Genomic DNA, 26207 nt, shown 5'->3' on the forward strand with positions numbered 1-26207 from the left:
GCTTCATGAGCTACACCCTGAACTTTTGGAAGATCCCTTACAACCTCTGTACATTGTACCCTAGTCCATGCCATTAAAATGTATAGCACTGCTAGAGCCTTCATCTTTTAGAGTCTTTGTCTGTCAAATAGAACCAGAATCTACATGTGGAAAGAAGAGAATGTGCATTCATTCCCACAAGGGCCCCATTGAATAGCCAAGGAAGAGCATATTGCATTATATCCATAGGGAGCAAGGAGTCACTACTTAGAAGATGGAGTCGATGGATTAGTCACACCATTCTTGATATTCTTTAGCTTCTTGTCGAAATCATTATAGCCAATACTCTTCCATGTTCCATTAGCAGTTTTCTCAAAGTGCTTCTTTCCCCTTGAATTATTCTCCACAACCACTGTCTCAAGTAACTCTACACTCCCCTTGTAAATAAGGCAAGAAAGACAATAGTAACCGCGTGCATTAACCCTTGATGCATAATTTGTAGAAACTGTGGAAGCTGCGGATTTCCACAGTTCCTTATCTCCATCCTTTACTCCAATTACAAGATGACCGGGTTTTGGATAAAAGTGTCTAGTGGTAATCCCAAAGAGAACAGCTTCAAAGATGCTACATTCTGTAGTACTATTGGCCAAGGAGAGATCCATGTCAAAATTTGAGATCCATTCTGCAGAGGTTCTTAAACCCTTCATCCTCTCCTCACTATTATTGCAGACTGTCCATTTACCATCCTTAAGTTCAAGATAAGTTTCCTTAGAAGTACCAGATGAAGTAGTTACTACAAGAATGAGTTCTGGTTCATTATCTCTGTTGAGGTAGAGTTTAGTATGATCAAGTGTCTCCTCGGATGAAGGGGTGTAGATATCTTCACTGCCATCTACTAGTTTAGATATAGAAAGACCTTTATTGGAGACAATGAGTTGAACAGCATTACTTGAAAAGGAATAGTCGAAGGACTTACACAACAATCTGCTTGGATGAATAATGTCCAGAGTACTATCTTTTCCAGACTCTCCAATCATTGTCTTTGCCTTCTCATCAAAATCTTTCTCAGCAATTTCTTTCCATGCTCCATCTACTTTCTCGAAATATCTCGTAGAGAGTTTCCCACCATTCTCAACTTCCAGAAAGAGAAGTTCTACTTTACCCTTAGCGTAATACTCAGCTAACAGACACTTTTCATCTCCAGAAGCCTTCCATAACTCCTTATCAGCATCAACAACAGAGGAGACATGGTTACCACCTTTCGGAGAATAAGTCTTTAGTGATACTCCGGATTCTGTTTCTGTATGCATATCTAACTTTGAGGTATCTGGATTGGCGAGATCTAGAGTAGCAGGTGTTGATGGTTTGGTGGTAACTTGAGGTTCATTATCGTCATCACTGGTCCTGGTCTTACTCTTGCTCTTGCTCTTACCTCCTCCAAAACAACCACAACATCCAGCGCTACAAAACCTTACCAAACATACCGTCCACAGTAGAGCCAGAACCTTCATCTCCCCCAAGCTACCACCCTCTCAAGAAACCAAGTGATTATTACAAATTACAAGAGATCTTCACTATAATCATTCCATAGAGGAGGGAGATGATAAAAGGAGGAATGGATGAGTAAAGAGACCCCATTGGAATGGAAAAGAAGAAGAGATTCTAACGTTACCAATGCAGTCTAGAGGAAATTTTATGGGTAAATTCAATGGTAGTGATTGGACCAAAGCAACGGATCAAAATGCGGTCACTTGCATTATCCTCTGGTCTCAGAAATTGTCATTCCTGTCCATTGGTCAACTCATTCCATTATCTTCAACCATGTTACAGTCATACTTTTTCAGTGACAAATTTTGCAAGGTAAGATGGGTATTTGGCGAGTTCATCTGGACAAGAAGATATCAAATACAAATTCATGTAACAGTACAAATGGTTCCATTCCTCCCACGTATCCAAAAATTTTGTCAATTCTAGTTGCATTCTGCATGTATGAGGTCACCGTTATGTTGTTTATATTCCTATCAACGATGACATACTTGTAAATCACGCCTTCCACATTGGCATCCAGGATAAAGTCGCCGTATTTTACAATGCCAATAATGAGCCCATTTACAAGGCTCTCTTTTATATAATACTTTACAACTCCAGTGCAAATGACAAATTCGTCTAGCAATTGGGTGAATCGCGGTCTAAGCAAATTAAACTTTACGGGGTCCCGATCCACCTCGTAGTAGGTAAAGTCGCCATTTCCCTTGTAAAATTCCTCAATGGTCTTTACAACCTTCCCATTGCGATCTTTGCGTGACCTGTCTACTTCAATGTATCTTCCAGATTCTGTAATCACGAGGAACACGTGTTTGCGTATGGTATAGCAACTGTCCTCGGAAATGATAATGCCGCGATCACTGATATTTCCTATTCTATACCCTCTTTCATGTTCTTCTTTTATGGTGTAATAGAGACAACCTATAAACTCAGCCGAGGGTCGCACCTCAATCTTGTCTGGAAGTTGTGCACAAAAATCAAAATGGACAGGTGTCTTTCTAACACAGTGCTTAGGAAGTGCTGCATTATTGGAGGACAAAATAAGACATGTCGGTATTAACAAGAGTAAAATGTTCATGTTGTCTATTTTATTTCCTTTAGTCTAAAACAAACTTGTGCATAAACGCATGTCTATCTCAATATGCTCCTATTCTCGTGCGCTAATACTCTGTATTTGGCCCTTCTTGTAGATGCTAATAACTACGGGTGCGTATCTACTGCTCTATTTTATCGTTTTTGGCTCAGTTGACACCAAGATTGATGTAGCTTGTCTAAGTTGTCAGGTGGAATTAACTTGTGACCAAGGGGAGTTTAGCTGTTTAAAACTGAGCTAGCGCTATCTCATACATGCCATTTTATACATTTAGGGTGAGAAAATGTTCATGGTTTGTTGCTTGCAGAGATTCCCATCCTCTTGAGGAACACCTCTAGGGGATTCTGATGTTATGAATCGAGTAATGAATTTGTCACCTGAACAAGAGACTGGCGTGCAGGCTATAGGTTGTTGTTTCCTCCTCGGATTTCTAGTAAAATCTGGACCTTCTTTAGCATTCATTCATGGCAGTACTCCATCTTCTTCGTCATCATTCATGCATCGTATACCGTAGCTTCATGGTAAGCGTGCCTCTTGAGAGTGAATGGCTCATTACTGGATTTTGAACAGTCCACTGGAGTTGCCATGCATGCACGGATAGAGTCTCCTGAGACCATCTGCCGGTACAACTGGTTTCTACCATGACTAAGACGCTGTATCTACGCCAATGATATGCTAAATGACATTCATTACCGTATACGCCACTGAGAATGTACCCTCATTTTAAGCATCCAGTTACCTCTGAGCTGATACAACTCATCTATGAACTTGATATTGTCCCAGTTATGGCTATGATACAAACTAATGTGCCGATGATGGAATGGACACTGATGAGAAACCACCCCGTTGATGAGTCTAAGCCTCGCAAAACAGTTTGACACTGCCAAGTAAATGGGTCAGGAATGAGTTTTGTGATGGAATTGGTCGAATTAGCGAGGTGAAAGGGTACTAGCTAAACATCTACCATGTTATTTAGGTCAGATAACACCAGAGGGAGAAGGTGAGGAATCTCAGCACCGTAGCAAGAATGGCCCTGGTAGGCAGGTACGACTAGCAGAGTGGCATTTGGAGAGTCCCTACCAGACCAGCAAGTCTACAATACCACATGGATGCGTTATGTCCACGGATACTCTTCTAGTCCATATATCAGCGTTTAATACATGGATGATGTTGTCTTATTCTTCCAAAATCTCCAGGTCTAGAGACAGATAGGCATAATTTACTCTTCTTAGGATAACTAGTGGTTAATATACAAACCTTATACTGTACGTGAGTTGTCTATGTAGGATAGTAGCAGAATATGCTTGGAATAATGAATGTAGAGAATAATGGAAGGAGTTAGGCATACCCATTCTACTGGAGATGGAGAAGATGTCCATGGGTACTACTTACGGCAAAAGATGGAGCACAGAGAGTAAAATCAGGGTGTTCAAGTGGAGTATATGGAACTTTAGGATGGTCGACTTTTACTCCATTCCTCCGGGAAATCTACCTATGGGGTCTGGAATCTCTTCTTCCTGGATCAACCTTATCCCCTAGATTAGCCTGCTACTTCTCTTTATCGCATAATTTAAAAATGTTTTGGACTTGTAAGTTGATATGTAGCCATACAGTTCTGGACGACGCTGTCTAATCTGCTGAAGATCCTTGTCTACTTGGTAGGCTCAGACAAAAGGATGTGAAGGCGGTTTGAGGTACTGTTTGCTATGGTAATCTTCCGGGTTTGATGCTCTTATAGGGTGTTAAGAGCATTTGGGATGTCAGAAATGAGCACAATGGCTAGCCAAGCGGAAGGTAAAAGTAATACTAACCAGAAGGTGGCAGCCTTTATGGCTGCCTTTGCCTTATCCCAGTTACCTCGTTTAGCAGTTTCGGCTGGTAAGTTTTCTGCTGTAAGGTTCAGGATCAGTTCCAGCTATATTCCTCTCTTCCTCAATCAGATGATTATCTCATATAGGATTGCTGCTTTACTTGGGACAATGGTGATGAATGGTTTAGTTCTTGGTTCTTCTACATTTAAGGATCGTCTGAATATTGTGTCTTCCATATGTACTTCTTCAATGTCCCTTTGTTATGCTGTAACGTTAGTGACATTCTACACTGGAGGAGACCAAGGGTACATCACAGCTTATTACTGGAGTATTGTATTGACGTCATTCATGTACGGTTGTACTGTTGTCTCTGTAACAACTTTGGCGTCGAGCGAAATCGCGGCGTATCTAGCGGCTATACCAGCGGCATGTATCGTTTCTTCTTCGTACCATCTCTCATTTGTAAAGTTTGGGAACAAATTTCGACTTCAGAATATAAACTACTGGGTAGTAGTATGGCAAATTATCATTGCTATTTGTTTAGCAGTAATTGCTGCAGGAATTTGGATACCTGCGTACGGTACTGAAAAGGCCGCTGGTTCTGGTACTAGTACTCAAGAAGATGATTTTTGGACTGGTTTGAGCCTGTCTGGATCACCACTATTTTTGGCTGCATTTGGTTATGGACTACAGTATGCCTTCTACCCTGCTATTGCTCCTTATAAACTTGCTGGTATTCAAAAGGGTTTTTACATTTCCTTGGCACTGCTTTATACTGGAGCAATACCACCTGCAATTCTACTATATCTAAAGGAGGCAAAGAAGGGTCCAGACAGGAAGTGGGATAGTGTAAATATTTGGTGGCATTATTCTTGGCTCTTTTTTGTTCTAGAGGTGACATGTGCATACATTTTCACGATTATATTGCACTATCCAGATGGGTTTATAGCCAGAACACTTCGGCATAGCACTATACTCCTCACACTTGTTATTGTCTTGTATGATATGTGTGTACATACTACTAGGGGTATTGGATCTAACGGGGCCTCCAGACAAACCAAGAATAATGATGGTAAGAAAAACCCTAAAATGGCTACATTAAACACATTACTTTATTCTATAACGCAGTTGATATTCGCCTTTCTGGGTAATGGTTATCTCAAGACATACAGACAGGCAGAGAAGGATCTAGACAACTGGCCTACAAAACACTATGGAACCTTGAAGTCTTTCAGATATTGGCTTGGGTGCTCCACCAAGTGTGCATGCAAAAATCTTGTGACGGCCTTCACTACAGACGTCAGAGGATCTATCGTTGAAAAGAGGGAGTTTCTCTATATTGTCTATTCTGATGACACTGATAATAGTAGCAAGCCTCCTAAGACGAAAAATCCTACAGTAATGAAGATAGTTTATGACATATAAACGTGGCAAACATTTCTCAATTCTGCGCCACTATAAATGCAGTCTTTTCACGACTTTATCGTTTTAATTTGTTCTACTTCTTTGCGTGCATTTTGATATTATGGTTAGTTTATAGTTCATGCTTGGTGTCCCTAACAATGTCCCTGGAAGAATGGACACATGATGGAAATGGATAAACTAACCCTCACCACTAATACCCATACATGTAAGAAGACTGTCATTAGTTAGACATGAGTCGAAATCTTTTGGTAAAAATATCGATTGTTAGATATTTTTTATTTTAGAGATATATTCTCTAAAACTTACCACTCATACTCTGACCATTTTGATGAGTAAAAATTGGACGTTCATTCTGATGGAGATAAAGGCAATGCCTACCTGAATCTAATCAAAAAATCTTTTCTAAATGGGTACGAGCTTGCGATTATACAGAGAGTAAACAGGGAAACATATTGCCTCTTAAAAAGCAACAGAAACATGATGATAGTGGAATAATAACACCCAAATTAATCGTTAACAAAGCTGGTATAGCCTACCGTGCATCATTCCAAACTGACAAGAGAGAGTTCAACAATGACATACTTGGCACTAAAAGACTTTATTATAATCTAGCTGACATGAGGTTAGCGTTAGCCCTGGACGAATTGCAATGCGGACCTGAATTTAATCAAATAAACTTTTTATATAAACAGGTGGCTGCTTGTAAAACTACCCAGTGTAGACGGGGAAACAAAATGCCTTCTACAAAGCAAGGTGGTAATAAAACAATGGCGCTTATAGTAATCGTCGAAGAAAGAGCTCCAGAAGAAAAGCTGGAAGACATCTTTGGGAGATTTATTGGAATCCTCATAAAGAGGATAAAAGTCTCAAATGGTCAAATAATCAAGGTCAGGTCGAAAATACAGTCGAAAATCATATTTATAAAGGCCTGTTCTGATTATCCCCCAAAACCTACGGATCTTCCGTAGTGTCTACAAGGGTGTAGGAACTAATAACGCACATATAACAATCCGGTACGTCCGGGGTAGGTTAATTAGTTAGCAATTAAAAAATTTATGGTTTACTATAATGGCGATACTGGGAGTAATGTACCACTCCTGATATACATCCTGCAGAGTGATGATAGACACAGGTGGATATGTAGACACTTTGGAGATATCACCTGGCAGGAGTATAATGATAGTTCTCTAACCAGTGATACAGACAGTAAGAATATTAAGTCTCTCCTTGAACAACTCTCCACTCCTCACGTTACCATAGATCTCGATAACTGTGCTACATATAATCCAAAGGGGAATAGTCATAAATTTGATGTTGAAAAGTCTCAGGTCACTAGCTCTGGGTACTACCAGTTTACACATACCAAGAATAGCAGTAATGGAGAACCTTTTACAGTTAAGAGTGTTGTGCACGGTCAAGGAAATGTGTTAGATGGTATACAACCTTCTGATAAACTAACCAACATTTCTGGCCATTACTATGGAGACAATCCATCAGATGAGAAGAAACTTTTATTGGTAGGACTACTGAAAAAGAACGGTTCCAACAAGTATGTATATTATAGCAGACCACTTGTTAGCGGAGGCTCATGGACAAAGATTGTTAGAACTAATAATCAAACAACAGCACTCAATGAAGATGAACTAAAACCAATGTTGGATGCTCTTAAAAAGGCACACTTTCCTGACTCTCCTACTACCACCATCGTTGGGTCATCTATTGGAACTGGAACAATAGGAGCCGGGATTACAGGCCTTGTTGTCTGGAAGGGACCTGCTTTACTTTCAGCACTAAAGACTCTGCTTTAGAGTACTCTCTTGTTGGTATACTGGAATGCCAGATAGCCTATAATTTTAACTCTTGGCTTACAACATTACTCGTCTTATTATAATGGTACACGTCTTGAGAGTTCTTTCATCACCTGCTTGTCCTTGGTATCTCAGTATGGAGTGTCTTTGGTAGACAGTCTTACTGGCACGTAGTATACAGCGAGTAGAAGAGAGTGATCTGACTACCCATACAGGAAGAACTGAGATTAAACCCTTTTGCTTATTACAGATGGTACATCATCCGTTGAACTCTTAAAGGGGTATATGAGGACTCCTTGTTGCATAAACTATGGCAGACTACCATTCACGAAGCCAGAACTTACGGATGGCGGTCCATGCTCTATTCCATCTATGGATCGCATTCACCAAAGCGGACCAGAAAACCTCAACCTTCCACAGCCCCTTTGGTTCTAAATAGTTGTATACAAAAAATTCGCAAGTCTAGGCTCCCAGAGTGAAACATTTGCCGAGAGACATTCAGTCGTACACACTTGCCCAGGGCCCGCCAAACGCTAATCTCCTCACTACTCACTCGCTAGCCCACATGTTTCCGGATTCCACACAAAAGTCGCCATTTTAGTCACAATGCTCGACAGGGTCAGACTTGTAGTCCGAAATTCCCCGAAAATGCCGAGGTAATGGTGATAATTTTCCCCATAGGAATGTGTAAGGAAGAGACCGCAGTTTAGGCGTAGAATTCGGATCTAGAAGGATGGATGATTAGAATGAATGTTATCGCATTATTCTTACTCATACAGACTGTTCTGCAGGCATGTGCTTCGCCGGTAAATTTGGATGTTGGCAGTACCAACCACCCGGACTTTTTCCTGGAAACTGAACAGGAATGCACATTGACTAGGAGCGTTTATAGACCTAAAAGGGGTAGAGCAGAAGTTAGAGTATCGCACAGAGGAGGACTCCTGTGGAGTACAGGAGAGAAGGACGAATGTGTAAATGTGCAAGTCTTCTCCAGGGACAAGTTACCTCTCTTCCTCCACATTGTATTCACAAGAAATGATGTACTTGAGGATGCCTATTATGTATACAAGAAGAAATGGGAGATGTGTAACGAGAATGCATTCAAAGAGGCACTGGAAAGGGAGAGAATACAGACCTTGAAGATCGACTCTCCTAACCCATTACTTGGGACTTTACAGAGAAATGACACTTTAATCGGAGAAGAAACGTTTGTATCTGACGATAAATGCAGTATTGGCAAAGTGGAACATAATGGAAAGACTTTATGGGAGGGAAGAAGAGGAGATTCATTCCTCTCATACATGCTCATTTCAGAGAATGGAAAGGCGAGTCTACTTAATTTAATGTATAAAAGGGACGGCAAACAGTTTGAATTATACTACCACTATAGTGGAGACTGGATTGCGTATACAGGTGAGTATAGGGATGCCTTTGACAAGAGAGAGAAAAACATTCTGGAGATCAACTTCCCTAATTCATTACTCGGAAATCTGACAAAGTACGGAGATCCAGCATACGAGGCTATATTCATCTCTAATAACGAATTTAGAATTACCAAACTGAGGGATAATGGAATTACTATATGGGAGGCTAAAGAAGGGGAATGTTTTATTTATTCTAAACAATTTTTGGATAATGGCAAAGCAACTCTTCTCCAATTGGTATCAACCAGTAGCAAATACTTTTATGAGCTTTCTGATGGCACATGGAAGAAGATTACGAAAAAAGAATTTGAGCAACAGTCAATGGTAAAAATGGCCATCGATGTAGGTAACCGGAAGAATGGCGCATATAAAGTCTTTGAACACCAATTTCTCAATGTTCCTGCAACAAAGTTCACTTCAAACACAAATACAAGGCTCGTATATGATTCTGGAAGACTCGTTTATAAAGTGCGTTCAGGATTTAAACTGAACAAGGTAACCCTTTATAACACAGGCACACATATTTTGATGGATATAAATTATACTGAATTCGACGAAGAAAATCATGCTCATTTTATAAAAACTAATGGGTTATGGAAGACGATCCTAGGAACTGACTTTGACAAAATATTGCAAAGGGTTACGACTCCAATAATACCAAATCAAATATCTCTAGACATTAGAATTCCAGATGAAAGGATTTGTAGAATAGAGAATACAGGGGATCCAGTCTGTGAGAGAGTTATAATTCCAAAGAATGAATATCGTGTAACAAAGGTAACTGATGGGAAAAATACCATTTGGGAAGCCAGCGGAGACAAACACATTTTAAAAGCAACGGTTTACTTGGAGAATGGACAACCTGTTCTTTTAACCTTGAAGCATTCAAACGTTGAAAGAAACTACAAATTCTCAAATGGTTCGTGGAGTAAAGTTAGTTGTAACTGCACCTTTAACCGTAAAGTTAAGGGCCTAAAGGGTAGAGTAGCTAGCAAAGTAATGGATGAAAGAAAAACGATTGACGTGAATAAAAGGGAGAGCACCTTTTACAGTTGCTCAGAGTACATTGAATGTGGTATTCCTACGGTCTCCTTTACTCCAAGAGAAAAAGTTATGGCCATCAAGGATGGACATAATATCATTCACAGATTTGAAAAGGAAGTAGAAAATCCAACCATACGTCTACATGTTGCAAAGTACCTCAAACTACTCGCTGTAAGTTATCTACAACATAACAGATTCAAGAGTAATGCCACTATTAATCTCCATTTCGAAAATGTACACGGCATATGGAGAAGCATTGACCATGACAGATTCACAGAACTATTCAGAGATGCTTCAGAAAAGCTTATAGCGGATGCTCTGGAGAAGGATACAGAAAACACTCTTGCTAATTCCAGAAAGGGGAGTAAATCTTTGGAAAGGTCACATTATAAAGATTGTACTTTAGCACCTCCCGGAAATATTCTGGATATAATGGCAAGTATAGTCACAGGTATGTTTATGGATGGCGATAGATTAGATTTAAAAGATCCCTTTGTCAAGGTTACCCCCAAAGAGGATCAGAAACTCACAGAAATCAACGAATCCGGGCAATGCATCTGGAGAGCCTCTGAAGAAGAAAAATGTATAGCAGTTTGGATAGACTATAAAAACAATAATGCAAAGCTCATTGATATTTTGCTCTTCTATACGGATGAACTTCACAAGTACTTTGAGAAGCTAGATGGATCATGGAAAGAGATTGATGAAGAAGAATATAAATTATTACAATCTCTACAGGACAAAGATCCGTAGTAACTCTTGTTTTAATCTCTCTGTCCATGTTAGTAGTACATACAATATAAAGTTTTGAAGTTAACATACTGAATTTGCCCTTTATCTCCTTTCCAAAGCTGCCGTTTTGTTGTACGACTATTACTGTGAGGATCGTGAATAAATGAGATTTGTTTTGGTAAAACGGTCTTAAATACTCATTATAATCTAGAAATAAGTGCATGCAGAGTTCTATCTTTGTGTTTGCTGTGTATAATGTTTCTTCCAAAAATCTTGCCCATGTCCTCCCGTGCATGAAAAATGCCATTTATGTAGGCTATATACACACCAACCTTGTTGAAACATCTATAAAAGGTAAAATTAACTGTCAAGGTTGAAATTTGAGTTCGATAATGGGTACTAAAGTCGCTATGGTAAATGTCTAGAGTGGGGGAATATTCGATCGATTCCGACTTGCTATACACAAAAGGGGTGGCTATTAATGTTCTCTAAATTTTACCAGTTATACTCTAGCCATTTCATGAGTAAAAGCTGGTCTACGATCCACATTCTGAGATGAAAGATGACTGCTAAAGTGAGTCTAGACATTGGACCGATAGCATTTAAGAATGGAACTAACGGCATAAAACGTGAAAAGATAAAAGACAACAAGCTAAAATATCATAAATATGAGTATAAAAGTTCTGATGGGTCATCATTCATACTCACAAAACTCCTGTACAACAATAACCATTTGGTCAATCTAATTTTCGTTCCTGACTTGATTGTGAATAAAGTTGTAACGTATTTTAATACCAGTAATAAAGTACTACTTCTCATTAGTCTTGAGAATAACGAAAAGTGTTACTACTACGTAAATAAAAACGCTAAAAATTCCACAAACGGTCACGGCAGATTTAGTAGTTTTATTACACTTGATAAAGGGTCACTTAGAAATGATGAAATCGAGTATATACTGAATACTCTCACTGAAAATGCCCATTTTGATGCTTCAACCCTGTATAAAAGTCTGAAAGGTAAATTGCAGTACCTTACGAAGGATATCACGATTGACCTCACTAGAACATTTACAGTTGATAATAAGAATATTGGAAGCTATGACTCTGGATATGGACTGATACATTACAAAAGGTTTATACGCACAGGTTATACAATCGTTCAACATTACGCCAAATTCGATTTTAGAGTTAGAAGGATAAAGTTTGATGGTGACCATTTTATAGAGTCATATCTCTTTTTACCTCCTGAAGACGATTTGATAGAGAGTATAGAGGTATATTACAACGGTAATTCATCAACTAAATACCCCCTTTCGATATGTTTCTTGTATAATGGAATAGTCAAAAAGTGGATCTTGAGAAACTCTGGAGACATTAACTGGACAATTCTTGATACTAAATCTGGAAATCTGGAGGGTGAATTAAATACTCTTAATGTTGTTGGGATTCTTAGTGCTCGTTCAATTCCAAAGGTGCTTATAGATCTCTCCAGAGATTCTTCATATAAACCCAGGGATAACACCATAGACTTTTATGTTGCCAAGGAAGAGGTTGAAATTCCCAATTTATTCAAGTTAAAACATTACAGAATTGAGAGTGATGAGTCCGGAAATGCTCCATTCAAAGTCCACGGTGTCATGCATGGAACTATTCCACTTGTTGGTATAAAATCAAATGACAAGTTGGAGAGTGTTTCTGCCTACTACTACGGAACTAGTATTGCGGTTGACAAGCTTCTCCTGGTTGAACTGAGATCACAAAATGGAGATACATTCAGGTACTATGAGAGAACTGATAAGAAGGGAGAGTCCATGTGGTCCACCTCTCCTGAATCTGGAGGAAGAACTACTCAAGTTAATGGTAATGAACTAAATATTGAATTGGAAAGGCTAAAGAAGGAGTACATTCTCGACTTACCTCGTATAGATTCCTCTAATTCTTCCAGCGGTGCTATAGCTGGCGCCGTCATTGGTGGCCTGGCCTGTGTAGTGGCTCTTGGTGTTCTAATATGGAAGGTTGGGCCATCAGTGAGAATCTACATGGCCAGTAGAAGACAAACACTCTTGTAGTACCATAACTTGCTCATGTAGACTGATATATACATCTTCCTTGTCTAGTACATTACATTCATGAATGGGATGGACATTCCATAGAGTAACCATTGAGAGAAAGAGTATAATCACAAAAACCGTTTTATAAATGTGTAATAAATCTTGGACCCTTGGTAACGACTCTAACGCATCTACTCATGTAAACACAACTGGGAATGGTAATTCCTAAAGTTTAAAGGTATAACAATGGCTAAAGGTGTGCCATAAGTCTGTAAATGAGAGACCAGAGGATACCCCGAGTGGGGAGAAAATACGGTGGATCAGTCTGCATGTAGCTCTCAAACGACTCTAGACAAGACTATAAAGGCATAATTATAGTCTATAATTCTAGTATTCACTAGTTATGCTCGTGAATAACCTCCACTACCAACCGTTGACAGATGACAGCTGGGAGGAAGGCCTCGGTTTACATATTCAAATTTCCCGGAGGTAAAGACGTTAAACATGATGGTGGAAATAAATATCACTATTGTGACAAAGAAAATGATGGTGAAAGAGTGGATATAACCCTGGAAACGGATCCTGTAAAGTTCCCGGGGTATAACAAACTGGTTCACAAGCCCTTTACTTCAGGGGTAAAGATTCAGAGTATCAAGTATTATGAGGAAGCCTCAGGTGACTTTAATTATTCCTTGGATAAATGTACTAGCGTCTCTGTCTATTACTGGGAAAGGGATGATGGTTATGAGAAACTGTTACTCCTGGAGGTAGAAACTACTGACAATGGAAAGAAATACTACGTCATGGGAAAGACAACTGAGTGGAAAGATACCAATATACAACATGATGACCTCTTTACATTGCTTGAAAGAGAAAACTGTACTATGAACAAAGCCCATCACATCAATATTTCCAAGAAAGACGGACAACCTTATGATTGTCATTCATGTGATCACCAAATAAGAGCTAGCTCTTTTAATTTCAAGGGTGAATATAGAAAAGTTACCCACGAACCTAATGATGGGTATGTTGGAAGGATAACGGATGGTGAAGGGAATATTAACGAAATAGATCTACCTGCGGATGTTACGACTGTTGAAGTTTACTGGTACCCAAATCTATCAGAAGGACCGATTCTCATTGAGGTAAAGGGAGTTTTGGAAAAGGGTGATACTTCTATAAGACTGTCAGAGTGGTACAGACTTTCTACAAATGGTAAAACCTGGAGAACAACGGACCCACCTAGAGGCCGTTTGGAGGGCAGTGATCCGGTTTTAGCGCTCCTACATCAAATTGACAGGGAGCTTAACCCTCACTTTTATCTCAGTAGCACTGGAAAGTATTACAAACCGAATGTATCCCATGTAATCATATCCACTGGAGTTGTCGTTGGGACTTTAATTGTGGTCTGCTACCTCCTGTTTTCAGGCTGGAAGCTGAACAAGATGTCAATGAGTTATCTCATAAATCAGAGCCTTTCATTATAATGCCCTAATTTGTGGTTTTATCACCCACATTCCATAGAGGTTCTGTATGAGTTCCAAAACTGGATGATCCGTTTTTAGGCCCTTTCTCGAATACATTCTGGAGATTTCCTGTACTAGATGGATGATAAAAAATACTTTCCATAACATAAAGCGACAATTGCGATATCATAGCACTTTTTCAGTGAGATAAAGGGGACACTTGTATTTCAAAGTGCCCTGCATGTTATCAATTTGGAGGGATCAATCTCGTTTCTATCCCATTTATCTCACTATAAACGATGTTTTGGACTATTGGATACTCCAACTAGTCTATATATGGATATATTTACTGGCTAGAAAGAATCTCAGTCGTGCAAGCAATGGAGCTCCCGTGGTACTCTATGGTTCCATCAGTAGTCTCCAGTGAGGGCATAAACAAGAGGCCTAGCCAGGTGCAACGTATGAAACTTCACATGTACTGCCTATTCGCACCAATAGCTGTTCACAGCCTCCCAGGCTGTACCACAACCACCGCCGTTTTTTCGTCTAAATATCCTCTAAGGACACTTTATAGCCGCAAAATCCACTTATATACGCACTAAAGACTCTCGTTTCACGGTAATAATCACTCCAGATTGTCTATGGAACCTATTTTAACGGCACATTGTCTATAGACGGCGAAGTGGACACATATTAGCCGAAATCCCATCATTTGGGCCACCATCTACCATTCTGGTCCGTTTGCACCGTGTGCCCAGATGCTCTGGTTTCTCAAAGTCGTACTTGACCTTAAAGAGCGAGTGCACCTGGGAGCTCCTCGATTTCTGGCCAAAGGACGACATTTCCGGCTCTAATGTCGCGGTTACGTACTCGTATAAAGGTCTGTATACGAGTAATATCCGAAAAACGGCTATGCCTGGCATTTAAGGCCTCCCGGTGAATGCGCGCATGTCCCTCGGCATGTGTAGTCTCGTCTCCTGCCCTCTTCAGTGTAAATTTAATTTCACCTTCATATCGCAACGTCCCTTATCGCAATTTCTCTATCGCAACTGTAAAGATGAATGTTTTGCTCTATTTGCTCTTATCTTGCGCTGGTCACTGTGTCGTCCTGGACATCCAGGGTGCAGATCCCGGCGTCTTTGACTCCCAGGAGCAGCTGGTCGGGGGGGTCAAGGTGACTGAGTTCTCGGCCAGAGCAGGCGGCGGATTGGCTACAGACGCCTCAGCTGTGGTTGGAGAGGACGCCATCACTAAAGTCGTCTCTGGAGATGCTCACGTCTGGAAGACCAACGGACCCATCTGCAACAAGGTCTGGGCCTTTTCCACAGGTTCAGCTGTTGATTTCCTACGTCTGGAACTCGATAGTGAAACTCAGGGTAAACTCTACGTCCACTACGAGTTGGAGGAGGGCGTCTTTGTGCCAATCGCACTTGAGCAGTTTGAAAAGAAGGTGGGCGCCGCTGGACAGATTGCAGTCACAGTCGACATTTCTCAGTCCGTTGAAGCCGCTCACAACCTGAATGCACGCAGGGAAGCTTCCTTGAGGACGTCAAAGAGCGTCATCGATGGAGTAGTCCTTGAAGAGTACTACCCAAAGAGAGGATTCCGCCTCGCAAAGATCGTGGACGGAGATGATGTACTCTTCAGGTCTGAGGTCTCTGGCTGCGCAGCCCTCACTGTCGCCAGCTTCAACGGAGAGAAGAAGTTGGCATCACTCTACATCCCAGGAGAAAAGGTAAAAGATGCCAACTTCTTGCACCTCGAAAAGGGCGAGAATGGATGGCAACAGGTGGATTTCAAGGCATACCAGCAGAGGTACCAGGAACTCAAGAAGACCATCCCCAAGGTAGGCTCTTTTGAACTTGATTTGGCAAACCCAGACCTCTCTGTCGCCCATGTGAATGAAGTCAAGGACGGAAAGCTGGACGTCAGAGTTAGCTTCCCACTCCCAGGATGCCTGGTTGACAGGGTCAAGCATGGCGACAGTGTGCTCTGGGCAGCCAAGAAGGGAGAAAGGTACATTGGCGCCATGGCCACTGCCGGCGGTCTCAAGAAGGCCGTCGTCCTCTCCTTTAAGGACGCTAGTGAAAACCAGAGAGAATTGTTCTTTTTGGAACAAGAAGGAGAATTGACTGGATGCACCAAGGAGGAATTCGAAGCATTTATGAAGGAAGTTGCCCCAAACATGACGGAACTTCCAATGGTATAGAGCGGTGCCTTGTTGGTGTAGCCACGTCAAGCGACAGTTACATGTATGCTATAAAGAATGAGTGACCATTGGTTACAGCAAGGTCTAGCCTCTCGGTATTACTACTGCCTGTAATAAATGGTCATTTTCAAAGGTAAAAATAAGCACATTACAATAAGGATAGACGAAGCAAAGACAGTCTGAATTAGGGAATTGAAATCTCCCGATTTACACATGTAAAAGTATTCTAACAAAACTAAAGACATAAGTAGCAAAAAACGATTATGAACAAGGGGAGCTAGAGTTGCAAGTTTGCAAAATCTTTACTGCACTGGAAGCTTGAAGATTTGAGAGACAAATCTGCAACTTGGCGCTCCGCAAACGAGTACAGACAACTCTTGTGGACCTCTCAAAACTCATAATCACCATTAAAGTTTTTAATTTGTCCCTCTTATGCATCCTCGACATTGTAGATTGTGTTTATGCTCTGGAAATTCTTCTCATCCTACGTGCATGCAAAGCTGTATGACGAGTAGAATAAATGCTATACTTACAAGATTATTTTGCAGTGTTAGAGACATTTATAAAGACGCCTTAGGACGCCTCATTTACTCTTGAATTGCCTACATTGTGAAAGTCCATAGGATGGGCTCCAGCCATGGTGAGTGTTGCATGGAGATCTTGTACCATCATTTGAGTAGTAAATACATTGTTCTCCCTTGGAGTAGTAGGGAACGTGCTACCATTGTTGTATTTAGCTTATTGAGAACGCATCTCCTTGAGCATGTCTCGACAACGGTCATTTCAGGAACTCCCTTATCACCGTGTTTATAAGGCAAATATTAGATTTGTCGGTCAATATCGTAGACCTGGATTCTGAGAATTTTCTACAGAAACGCCCTTTTTAGGGACAACAAGTTTTACTGCATTAAACATCAGTGTCCATAGGGAGTGTCTATGGATGCATGATACGGTAGAGCCATTATTAAGAGTCTGGAGTAGGTAGCTGCTCTAATGGAGCTTGAGATGTTGCAGAAGAAGACTGCTTAGTCACTTTATTCTTCTAGGTACCCCTGTCTTCCTCATCTTAGATTCTCTCTAGGGAGCTCATCCCGATCATATGATAGATTGGGATTTTTATTCTCCTGTACCTCCATTTTCGGAAGCTTCATATAGGTGAGGTACATGTGTCTCAGTAAGCTCTTCCTCTTCGACTTCTTCTACCTCTTCATCCCCGTCTCCTTCGGAGTCTCCTTCTTCATCACTATCATAGTCTGAGTCACCTTCCTCTTCTAGCTCGGCAGCTTTTGCAGCGTCTGCTGCTTTTTGGAGTTCTTCATACCTGGCGAGATTAAACCCGTTGTTTAAAGCCCTCCACTCTCCATTATGTTTGACGTAGTACCTGAGTCCGAGTTTGCCGCCAGGTGGTAAGACGGAGAGGGTGAGAAGGACAGAGTCGCCCACAGACTTTGAGGATACTCCGGTGCATCTCTCTTCTCCTTTGCCTTCCCAGAGAGTAACTCCACCATCTACAACCTGGCTGAATAATTGTCCCTTTGGAAGAATGAGCGATAGACTACTCCATCCACTGCACTTTCATAGTCCCTAGCAAAGGAAGGATCCGAAGAAGAGAGGTCCAAGATGACCTCATCACAGCTTGACAGTCTCACTATAAGTGCTAGTGAGAACACATGAGGGAACTTCATCCTTGAAACGGTTACAAGAGGAATAAAGATAATGGAATGCATGGGGTGGAAGAGGAACAAATCCACAAAGAATGGCCATGAATGGAGTTTTAATGAACGTTTTTGGTAGTAATCTCTACTTTTCCTGTAGAGGAAAAAATCGGAGATTTTATCTTTTCGTCTTTAGGATCAGGAAGGGAAGAAAATCCAAGGAATCCCAACAATTCATTCCAACTAGCCAGGATTTTCTGTACTATAAAAGGGAGAATAAAGTCTGTAAAGCAGTGAGAAGACCTTCATCCTGTCCAGAATCCTAGCCAATGATTAACTATTCTATAGCCTCTTTAAATCTCCTTAACGCAAAACTCGCCTCTAAGCCTCAAGGTTTAAATTCGAAGCGGAAGGAAGAATACACCGCAGACCCCATGGGGGCAAAGGGGAGGAATGAATGGACCTTGCGGCCCCTCTAGACATTCCTAATGGCGTGATTCGTTTTCAACAGCTTTACACTGTCCATATAGAGGTGATTTTCACGTTATTCATCCTCACTGTGCGAGTACTACTTCATTGGTCTCATCTCTCTAGTGACTACTTAGACTACCATACTGAACAGTTCTCATAATGGTAACTCACTCCTCCATCTACCAATGAATACACAAGCGCATATACTGCGTATACTCGCCACTTCTCCTCTATTCGCTTAGCTTATAGAGTCCTCATCACTATTCCACTCGCTACGCTCACTCCATAGTGATCTACTACCTAGTCTTAGACGTCGGTAGGTCATTCCTCCTTCCGTTTACTCCAGTAATGACCTTAATCCTACCAAACGGAAGAGCTCCCAGAAGTCGCCAAAGCTCATTCTCCCTCCGGCTAAAGCCTACGGTCACCAGTCTTTCGCTTCACTCAAGACTCATTACACATCGAGCTCAGCTCCGCTCGTCCTTCCTGGGATCATCCATACGAACAGGATCGGCAGTAAATGCAGAATTGTACACATTACGAGAAAGGAGGCCAGGCGCTCAAAGTGCTTGCCGTCGAGCCCGAACATGTACATTGTCAGACATGAGAGGTAGACGTTCACATTTCCACCAATCACTTGTACGCTCCACAGCATAGAGTAGACACTCGACTCGATCCCCTCGGGGCATATCCGTGTAACCATCGCGTATATCGGAAGCGCATAAATCTCCGTCACCAGTTCCACGATGATGTTGTCCGTAATCACAAAGATGGCGTCTGGAAGGCCCAACTTCACGTTCCACCGCTTAACAACTACCAGGCTGAAGAAGGAGAATGTGGCAATCAGAAGAGTTGAGAACATGAAGAATAGTCTCGGATCAGCTCGCTTTAACCATCTTGAACTGCAGTAAATGCCAACTATGCTTGCCACCGTTTGAATTACCGCCAGCCTTCCAAACAGCTCCGGTTCAAATTTTAGGCCCTCAGTCATGAAATAAAACATTGCAATTCCGCTAGTTGGAGCGACTGAAATGAGGAATAGAAAGAATGCGGGCTTTCTGATCTCTGGGATTTGCGTAAAGGTGACAAAGTTTGAGACTTGGTGACCAACAGTTGGAGGTCTACGGACCTGACGTTCGCGAACAAAGAGCGCGACAACCAAGACTACACTTGGTATAACTGCCGATAGCAAGAATACCCTCCTCTTTGACATGCTCATCATCAGGATTGCCGATAAGTAGACCATGGAAACCCAAACCAGTCTCCGAGCAATGTAGTAGATTGAGACTGAGTTTGTGACCTGGTAATCAGATTTGGATGCTCCAGACTCAACCAATAGAGCTTCACTAACCACGTTACAAAGCTAAATGATTGTATAACAATGTATGGAGATCTTATATTCTCTAGTTATCACAACTCCTCTGGCGAAGGCCAGAGTCGTCTCTATTGCATGCAAAAACAAACCGTCATTCCGAGTGAGCACATGGCCAAAAGGAATGTCGTTGCGACAATTCCCTGGTCAGTTGAGGTTCCAAGTATCACCAGGGATGACATCAAGACCAAGGACCCAAGCACCAAGTAACTTTTTCTCTTGCTCCCAAATATGGGAAATGAATCGCTCATGAATGCAAAGACCATTTTTATGTTCATTGGAATGTGAGTCGCCCCGAAAACCAGTGGCAGTAGAGCTGTAAGATTTTTGTAATGTATGTGAATGGAGCGTAGCGGAATGAATGCTAACAAGCGACTGAAAGGAGTACTGAAACAGGTGACCTACCAACGTCGGAGACTATGGAGTAATGGTGAGTATACGGAGTATAGGAGCCTTTGTATCCATATTCTGTCCCATGTAGAGGTATACCAAGGTACCCTGAAAAGGACGTCTAGCATGGAATAGTTATTCCCCTTTATTCACCATTGTTCACCACTCCATGTTCATCCCCCTCATCTCTTTAGACATTCACAGGCTCCCTCACGGTCGCTCAGTCCCTCATTCTTCGGGACTTATCCTCCCTTTATGCTACGCATTCAGTCGGATACTCTCTGTAAGGACCATTTGTGACTGAAGAAAATATAGTAGGCAGGCATGCCATGTGCATGCACAGGAATTAACGACTATATGGACCCCCTGTCTTCAGATTTTGAGAGATCCTGAGAATTTTGATCGCTTGTGCTACTTCTTGTATCCGAACTTGATGTGCCTGAGCTTTCTGCCTTTCTAACCAACGGCTTCCTTGATTTTCCTGAGGATAGCAGTCCGGAAAGTTTCCTCATGAGACACCCTTTGCCTTTCTTTTTCGACTTTTTGGGAGACGCCGTTTCTGTGAGTATTTCTCCAGGCTCTTTACTAGCAGGTTTCAATGTTCCTGCAAGAGCGTATTTCCTCCTTGCATCAAGAGCAATCGTCTCTCTACGTTTCTGCTCAAAATCCTGAGCTGTAATGTTCTTCCATTCTCCATCAATAACTCGGTAGTATTTGGACCTCAAACCCCTCACGTCCTTGATGGTCAGCAGGATGAACGACGGTCTCTCCATTTCTGAATAGAGGTCACATGAAATACACCGTTCATTCTCTCCGCCAATCCAAATGGAGGATTTGCCGTAGAATACTTCAGTGGCAACGTATCCGGGGTTGGGAGAATAGAAGCGGGTATTCACGCCGAATAGCAAAGTTTGGAAGACGGTGCATTCCTTGGTGCTCTCCTCATCCTCTATTCTAAGGGGAAACTCGGTACTCGTTTCTACGGGAACCTTGAGCCTGTGAGTCCTGCCTTTGAAGGATTTGCATTCCTCCCATACTCCTTCATGTTTGATAAAACGTGTATGTCTTACGACATTGTCACAACTCTTGGCGATTAGGAGCATTTCAGGTTCTCCGTTTTTCAAAAACATCTTGGAGTATTCCACCTTTTCTCCGGGGCTAGTTGTCCATATCAGGAACTTACCCTCCGCGATATTCTTCACCATGTTCGTCTTTGGGACTATCAAAACAATGGGAATCTCATCATGATGGTACTTGAAGCATTGACACTCTCTAGTGTCTGGAGTGGCAATGTCAATGGTCAGTCCAGAGGGCCGTAAAGGCACCTCTTCAGGTTTATCCTCGGGGCTCTTCCTCAAGTATTCCTTTGCTCTAACGACTGGCTCCTCCTTTTTTGCTTCAGTTTCACCCATAGGTTCTGTGGTAGAGGCATCTTCAGGAGCACATGCAGCTCCTTCTTCAGTCGGAGTATGCGTCTCTGTTTGCACTGCTTCAAGAATATCCTCCTTTGAACCATTTCCCGTGCTCTCAACGAGGGAATCGGTAGGGGAATAGTCGCCTCGTTCGTCATTCTTTGTAGCCAGCACAGGGTCTTCTGGAACGGATATTGTGGCTCTACGCTTTTCCTTCTCCTTGTCACTTTCATTCCTTTTGACTTTAAAGGACCTTTGCGTATCCTTAAGTCTACGTCCCTTCTTACTATCCTTGCGCAGCTTTATCTCAGATGCATCCGCGGCTGCTCCTTCATCCTTGTCAGCTTCCTCTTTGGATTTATCCTTCTTCGAGGTCTTTTTAGGGGCGAATCTGTCACCACAAGTGCATCTATGAAAGGGTGGAGGGGGAGGTGGTGGCGGGACAGGGTATTCGTCTGTCTCATTTCCACACCTGCAAATGTGGAACAGTGATGCGGTGAAGAGTAAAAGAAGAATTCTCATGCGTTTTATTATTTATTCAGATGTAGAATGGCAATGTTGTGCCTGTGAAGTGATGGTGAGAATGAAGGACCGAGGAGGACACATGGCAGGTACTCGGTACAAGAATGGTGCATGTTATTCCTCCACCGCTCTGTTGTACCTCGCCAATACTCCTGCATAAAGAGGAAGTTGTTAGGTTTAAGAAATACCCGTATTGTCCGAAAGATCCATCTCGTACGCCCTTTTAGAGCCCCTCTATACAGAGAGTTGTTCTCTCACTACTAGTCACAAAATGGGTCCCAAGTGGTTTTAATCACTAGAAATGGAGTCTTTATGGCTAAAGAAAGGAGAAGTATCGATGTCTAGAGATGGTAGTCCTTCCCAGATTTCCCAACTGTCGCATGGACTCCATTCCTCTCTAGAGATACCCAGGCTCCCATACTGGCGTATAGTTACCCATTCGCTCATACTCACTACTCCATAGTTCACATTATGTTACACAATACAGTCACTCATCAAACGTACCTGGTGGAATGTTGAAATCGTCCTTGTAAATGTAGGTGACTGGGAGGTTGATCAGGACGAGGATCCCATTGACCATGACGACAATGTACGAAATGACTTGATTCCTGGAGTACTGTTCGCCTGTTTCTCTCTCCAATTCGTCACATAGTCCAGAAAAGGTCAAATCGATCTCTTCTTCAGCCAAAGTTGGCTTGGCTGTCAGAGACATACAACTGCCTTCAGACTCGAGATCCATCGTCAAGACCTTAAATTCGCACTAGTTCCTACCTTTTCTGGTGTTCTGTCCGGACACATATACGTCTAGCGTAGAGGTTCATTTACGGGAATCCCAGGGGTTGATACACCAGGAAAGGTCAGAGAGTCTCAATCTCATTTCTCAAGCTACGCGAATAGTCAATGCTCTAAATGCCTTTGCATAAAGTAAAAGGTCTACGAGAGTCATTGATCTATAAATCCGGATCCACAACAAGAGACCAAGGGTGAGACAACAAGTACATGGTCGGCCGTAAGGGGCAGTGAATAAATTAGGAAGAATAGAATGAACAATGTATGCACGGATTATTAGATCCACAGGGATGAGTTTGGCAGTTTCTCGTCTTTTAGAGTTAAATTGGAGGATCTAAGGTGAATGTAGTTTGTCATGGCTTCCCCTCCTACTTTTCATAAATAAGCCTACCACTTCGAAGACTAGGAGCTAGGAGAATGTCACCTGCTATTACTAAAGCTGATGAACAAGTTGCTAACCCATCTACTAATACTTGTTCCCGTTGTTCTTGCAGGTATTGGTATTGGTGTTGTAGCTGGTAGTGGTGCTGGATCTAATGGAAACTCTTCAAGGTCTTGGAGTTGCAGTACTTGTTACCAGGGATAATAAGAACAAGCAGGGAACAGTTTATAGATACCATGATGGTAAGCAGTGGAAAGATGGTAAGGAAGAGGACCACAAGAAGAATCTGGACGCTTTAAAGACAAAAGCAAAAAATCATCATATAGCTAAGCAGTCACCTGTTCAACTAACTCCCAAGCAAGCTGCTCAGCCTGTCCAGGAGCCACCAAAACCTACAGCTGATAAACCTGTAGAGGCACCTGCTCCTAAAGAAGAGCCTACTGAATCATCTAAACAGAGTGGTGATACTACTTTAGACATTTCAAAGCCGGATAAGGACAAGTCTCAGTCCTTCGACTATACTTTCGCTGGTAATGCGATAAGGCTAGTTGTTCCTAATAAAGGCATTTCTGTATCAAAGCTTGTAAGTGGTACTGAAGAGGTTTATACTCTTTCAGCTGGAGAAATGCTAGAGTATATCAGGGTATATCTCAACAAGGATAAGAAGCCTGAGCTTGCGTCAGTTACTCTCCAAACTTCCTCAGGTGTATTACGAAGAGATTATGTAAAGAGTGAAAACGGATGGGTATTTTGCACTGATACCGATGCTAAGATGAAGAATTTAAAGGATACTACAGAATGGAAATCAAACTTTGAAATTGATCTCTCTGCTTCTAAGGATACTGATGAATGCAGGGTCTTTGAAGCTGAATTACTGGGAGTTACTACCAAGCATTTCTTTCCTACACCTGGCTATCATGCCAAGAAGGTTACGGATGGGAGTAGTGAGTTGTGGAATTCCTCAAAACTTCTTAATGTACAGGGAGTCTATGCAAGGTGGAATGGATACTTTGACGACTATTGCCTTTCTTGTCTCATTCACAAACGTGGGAACATAGAACTACTAGTAATGATTGTAGTGGAAAGATTAACAAGGAGATGGAAGTATTTTGAGAAGAATGCTGATGGCTGGAAGGACCTCACACGAGACGAATTTGACAGGAAGATAGAGGAGATTAAGGGATAATCTATACCATAACCTCCTAATCCTGCTTTAATTGTACACTAGAATGACTACTCATCCATCCCATGGATGGATGTGGGCTAATTATTAATCACAAAAATAAACTGCATAGGTAGAGGTAGTCCTGTATGGATTGTGTATCTCTCAGGGATCCCATAACCTCAACTTTCGGTAATACTACATGTATATAGAAAAGCCTGTGACGATACTACTAATAGAGGAATATTGGAATAGGTTAGAGTTACAAGGCACTAAATTTGTGGCATGTTTCCACCATCTTTCACCAGAAATACCCATCCAGTAGAATAGAGGAATTGTGAACATTATTACAAGTGCTCATCTAGACCAACTAATCTACTAGACCGGTTGTCAGGAGGAATAAAATGTCTACATAACTGTTATTTATCCCCACCATTCTCCACATTCCTGGGTTCCATTCCCGTTACTCCTCTAATACTAATAATTTCTATTTATACCAAGACTATAGCTGTTATTTTTATTTAGACAAAGATTCTGCAAGATGAGAATTCTGGCGGTATTGTTGACGGTATGTTTGGTGGGACTCTGTCACTGCGGGGGTGATGATGGCAAAGGGGCATTAAAGGGATCAGTAGGTGGCCAACAACCTACCCCTCAGAAGCTACCACAGGTAAATGCGCAGCCAGCTGCCAAACCTAATCAGAAGGCTACTAAATCAGCTCCCCAGCAAGCTGCTAAACCAGTGACTCCAGTTACTCAGTCAGCTGGACAGGGTGGAGTTACCCTTGCTCATCCAGACGAGTCCAAGGTATCTATATCTGAGCAATATAGTAGCGGAGTAAAGACAAAGAGATATACTCCCAAAAGAGGTTTTAATGTGACATCTGTTACGCACAACGGTGAGGAGTTATGGAAGAAAGATGAAGACTATAAAAAGTTTATATCCGCAGAAGTATCATCAAAGGGAGACTCTTCAGTACTTTTAATTTCTACAAATACTGGTATAAAACACTTTAAGAAGGATGGCAGTAGTTGGACTTCATCGAATGAGAAAGAATATGAAGAGAAACTAAGGGAAATGAGGTACACTGACTAACCAGTCTCCTACTTCCCTCTCTCAAGCTTTTTAATAGTGACTCATGGTTACTCTTGTTGGTATACTGGAATACCATAATTAGATATCTTGTTCACACTCCACTAGAATGTGCATGCTTAATTAATGGTAGTCTCTCTTACATGTCTATGTTCCTTATGAGACACTACCCATTCATCCAGTATTCATGCATGTCCTCCTAGGTCTAAGCAGAGGTCTACACTAGAGTCACTGTCACGTCATCAAAGCGTTCCATCCATGGTGTACTAAAAGGTGACATAGGAAGACCTTGTAGTGATGAGAAGGGAGAATGAGAAACCATCGGATCTGCAAGCTTAAAACACCCATAGCTCATCACCTTTGAAAGGAGCCG

The 26207-nt window shown here is 41.7% G+C and overlaps 15 protein-coding genes across 15 annotated transcripts, besides 1 other annotated feature; 9 read left to right on the plus strand and 6 right to left on the minus strand.

Moving 5' to 3' along the window:
• Positions 1 to 242: 242 nt before the first annotated feature.
• Positions 243 to 1490, minus strand: BEWA_048530 (signal peptide containing protein; the record flags this gene model as incomplete). The annotated part of the gene is made up of 1 exon (XM_004831781.1): positions 243 to 1490. One exon carries the CDS (start codon positions 1488 to 1490, stop codon positions 243 to 245), a length of 1248 nt encoding a protein of 415 aa, XP_004831838.1.
• A 371-nt stretch (positions 1491 to 1861) lies between these two features.
• Positions 1862 to 2602, minus strand: BEWA_048540 (signal peptide containing protein; the record flags this gene model as incomplete). The annotated part of the gene is made up of 1 exon (XM_004831782.1): positions 1862 to 2602. One exon carries the CDS (start codon positions 2600 to 2602, stop codon positions 1862 to 1864), a length of 741 nt encoding a protein of 246 aa, XP_004831839.1.
• Positions 2603 to 4383: 1781 nt separating this feature from the next.
• On the plus strand, positions 4384 to 5853 carry BEWA_048550 (conserved hypothetical protein; the record flags this gene model as incomplete). Its single annotated transcript, XM_004831783.1, has 1 exon — positions 4384 to 5853. One exon carries the CDS (start codon positions 4384 to 4386, stop codon positions 5851 to 5853), a length of 1470 nt encoding a protein of 489 aa, XP_004831840.1.
• Positions 5854 to 6470: 617 nt separating this feature from the next.
• BEWA_048560 (hypothetical protein) lies at positions 6471 to 6821 on the plus strand (the record flags this gene model as incomplete). The annotated part of the gene is made up of 1 exon (XM_004831784.1): positions 6471 to 6821. The coding sequence occupies one exon, from the start codon at positions 6471 to 6473 to the stop codon at positions 6819 to 6821; it is 351 nt and encodes a 116-aa protein (XP_004831841.1).
• An 87-nt stretch (positions 6822 to 6908) lies between these two features.
• BEWA_048570 (hypothetical protein) lies at positions 6909 to 7661 on the plus strand (the record flags this gene model as incomplete). Its single annotated transcript, XM_004831785.1, has 1 exon — positions 6909 to 7661. The coding sequence occupies one exon, from the start codon at positions 6909 to 6911 to the stop codon at positions 7659 to 7661; it is 753 nt and encodes a 250-aa protein (XP_004831842.1).
• A 746-nt stretch (positions 7662 to 8407) lies between these two features.
• Positions 8408 to 10882, plus strand: BEWA_048580 (conserved hypothetical protein; the record flags this gene model as incomplete). Its single annotated transcript, XM_004831786.1, has 1 exon — positions 8408 to 10882. The coding sequence occupies one exon, from the start codon at positions 8408 to 8410 to the stop codon at positions 10880 to 10882; it is 2475 nt and encodes an 824-aa protein (XP_004831843.1).
• A 541-nt stretch (positions 10883 to 11423) lies between these two features.
• BEWA_048590 (hypothetical protein) lies at positions 11424 to 12929 on the plus strand (the record flags this gene model as incomplete). Its single annotated transcript, XM_004831787.1, has 1 exon — positions 11424 to 12929. The coding sequence occupies one exon, from the start codon at positions 11424 to 11426 to the stop codon at positions 12927 to 12929; it is 1506 nt and encodes a 501-aa protein (XP_004831844.1).
• Positions 12930 to 13351: 422 nt separating this feature from the next.
• BEWA_048600 (hypothetical protein) lies at positions 13352 to 14398 on the plus strand (the record flags this gene model as incomplete). The annotated part of the gene is made up of 1 exon (XM_004831788.1): positions 13352 to 14398. One exon carries the CDS (start codon positions 13352 to 13354, stop codon positions 14396 to 14398), a length of 1047 nt encoding a protein of 348 aa, XP_004831845.1.
• A 919-nt stretch (positions 14399 to 15317) lies between these two features.
• Positions 15318 to 16928, plus strand: BEWA_048610 (hypothetical protein; the record flags this gene model as incomplete). Its single annotated transcript, XM_004831789.1, has 1 exon — positions 15318 to 16928. The coding sequence occupies one exon, from the start codon at positions 15318 to 15320 to the stop codon at positions 16584 to 16586; it is 1269 nt and encodes a 422-aa protein (XP_004831846.1). The 3' UTR covers positions 16587 to 16928.
• Positions 16929 to 17702: 774 nt separating this feature from the next.
• On the minus strand, positions 17703 to 18271 carry BEWA_048620 (signal peptide containing protein; the record flags this gene model as incomplete). The annotated part of the gene is made up of 2 exons (XM_004831790.1): positions 17703 to 18101; positions 18236 to 18271. The coding sequence occupies 2 exons, from the start codon at positions 18269 to 18271 to the stop codon at positions 17703 to 17705; spliced, it is 435 nt and encodes a 144-aa protein (XP_004831847.1).
• Positions 17767 to 17828: a sequence feature (CT-rich).
• Positions 18272 to 19166: 895 nt separating the features above from the next.
• Positions 19167 to 20350, minus strand: BEWA_048630 (BT1 folate/biopterin transporter family protein; the record flags this gene model as incomplete). Its single annotated transcript, XM_004831791.1, has 2 exons — positions 19167 to 20075; positions 20177 to 20350. The coding sequence occupies 2 exons, from the start codon at positions 20348 to 20350 to the stop codon at positions 19167 to 19169; spliced, it is 1083 nt and encodes a 360-aa protein (XP_004831848.1).
• Positions 20351 to 20827: 477 nt separating this feature from the next.
• BEWA_048640 (signal peptide containing protein) lies at positions 20828 to 22408 on the minus strand (the record flags this gene model as incomplete). The annotated part of the gene is made up of 1 exon (XM_004831792.1): positions 20828 to 22408. The coding sequence occupies one exon, from the start codon at positions 22406 to 22408 to the stop codon at positions 20828 to 20830; it is 1581 nt and encodes a 526-aa protein (XP_004831849.1).
• Positions 22409 to 22895: 487 nt separating this feature from the next.
• BEWA_048650 (hypothetical protein) lies at positions 22896 to 23147 on the minus strand (the record flags this gene model as incomplete). The annotated part of the gene is made up of 1 exon (XM_004831793.1): positions 22896 to 23147. One exon carries the CDS (start codon positions 23145 to 23147, stop codon positions 22896 to 22898), a length of 252 nt encoding a protein of 83 aa, XP_004831850.1.
• Positions 23148 to 23733: 586 nt separating this feature from the next.
• On the plus strand, positions 23734 to 24765 carry BEWA_048660 (hypothetical protein; the record flags this gene model as incomplete). Its single annotated transcript, XM_004831794.1, has 2 exons — positions 23734 to 24507; positions 24562 to 24765. 2 exons carry the CDS (start codon positions 23734 to 23736, stop codon positions 24763 to 24765), a joined length of 978 nt encoding a protein of 325 aa, XP_004831851.1.
• A 452-nt stretch (positions 24766 to 25217) lies between these two features.
• BEWA_048670 (signal peptide containing protein) lies at positions 25218 to 25971 on the plus strand. Its single transcript, XM_004831795.1, has one exon. It carries the CDS (start codon positions 25283 to 25285, stop codon positions 25835 to 25837), a length of 555 nt encoding a protein of 184 aa, XP_004831852.1. The 5' UTR covers positions 25218 to 25282; the 3' UTR covers positions 25838 to 25971.
• Positions 25972 to 26207: the final 236 nt, after the last annotated feature.

The sequence above is a fragment of the Theileria equi genome (genome assembly GCF_000342415.1).
Source record: "Theileria equi strain WA chromosome 4 map unlocalized gcontig_1105316255041, whole genome shotgun sequence".
In the NCBI taxonomy this organism is placed as follows: Eukaryota; Apicomplexa; class Aconoidasida; order Piroplasmida; family Theileriidae; genus Theileria; species Theileria equi.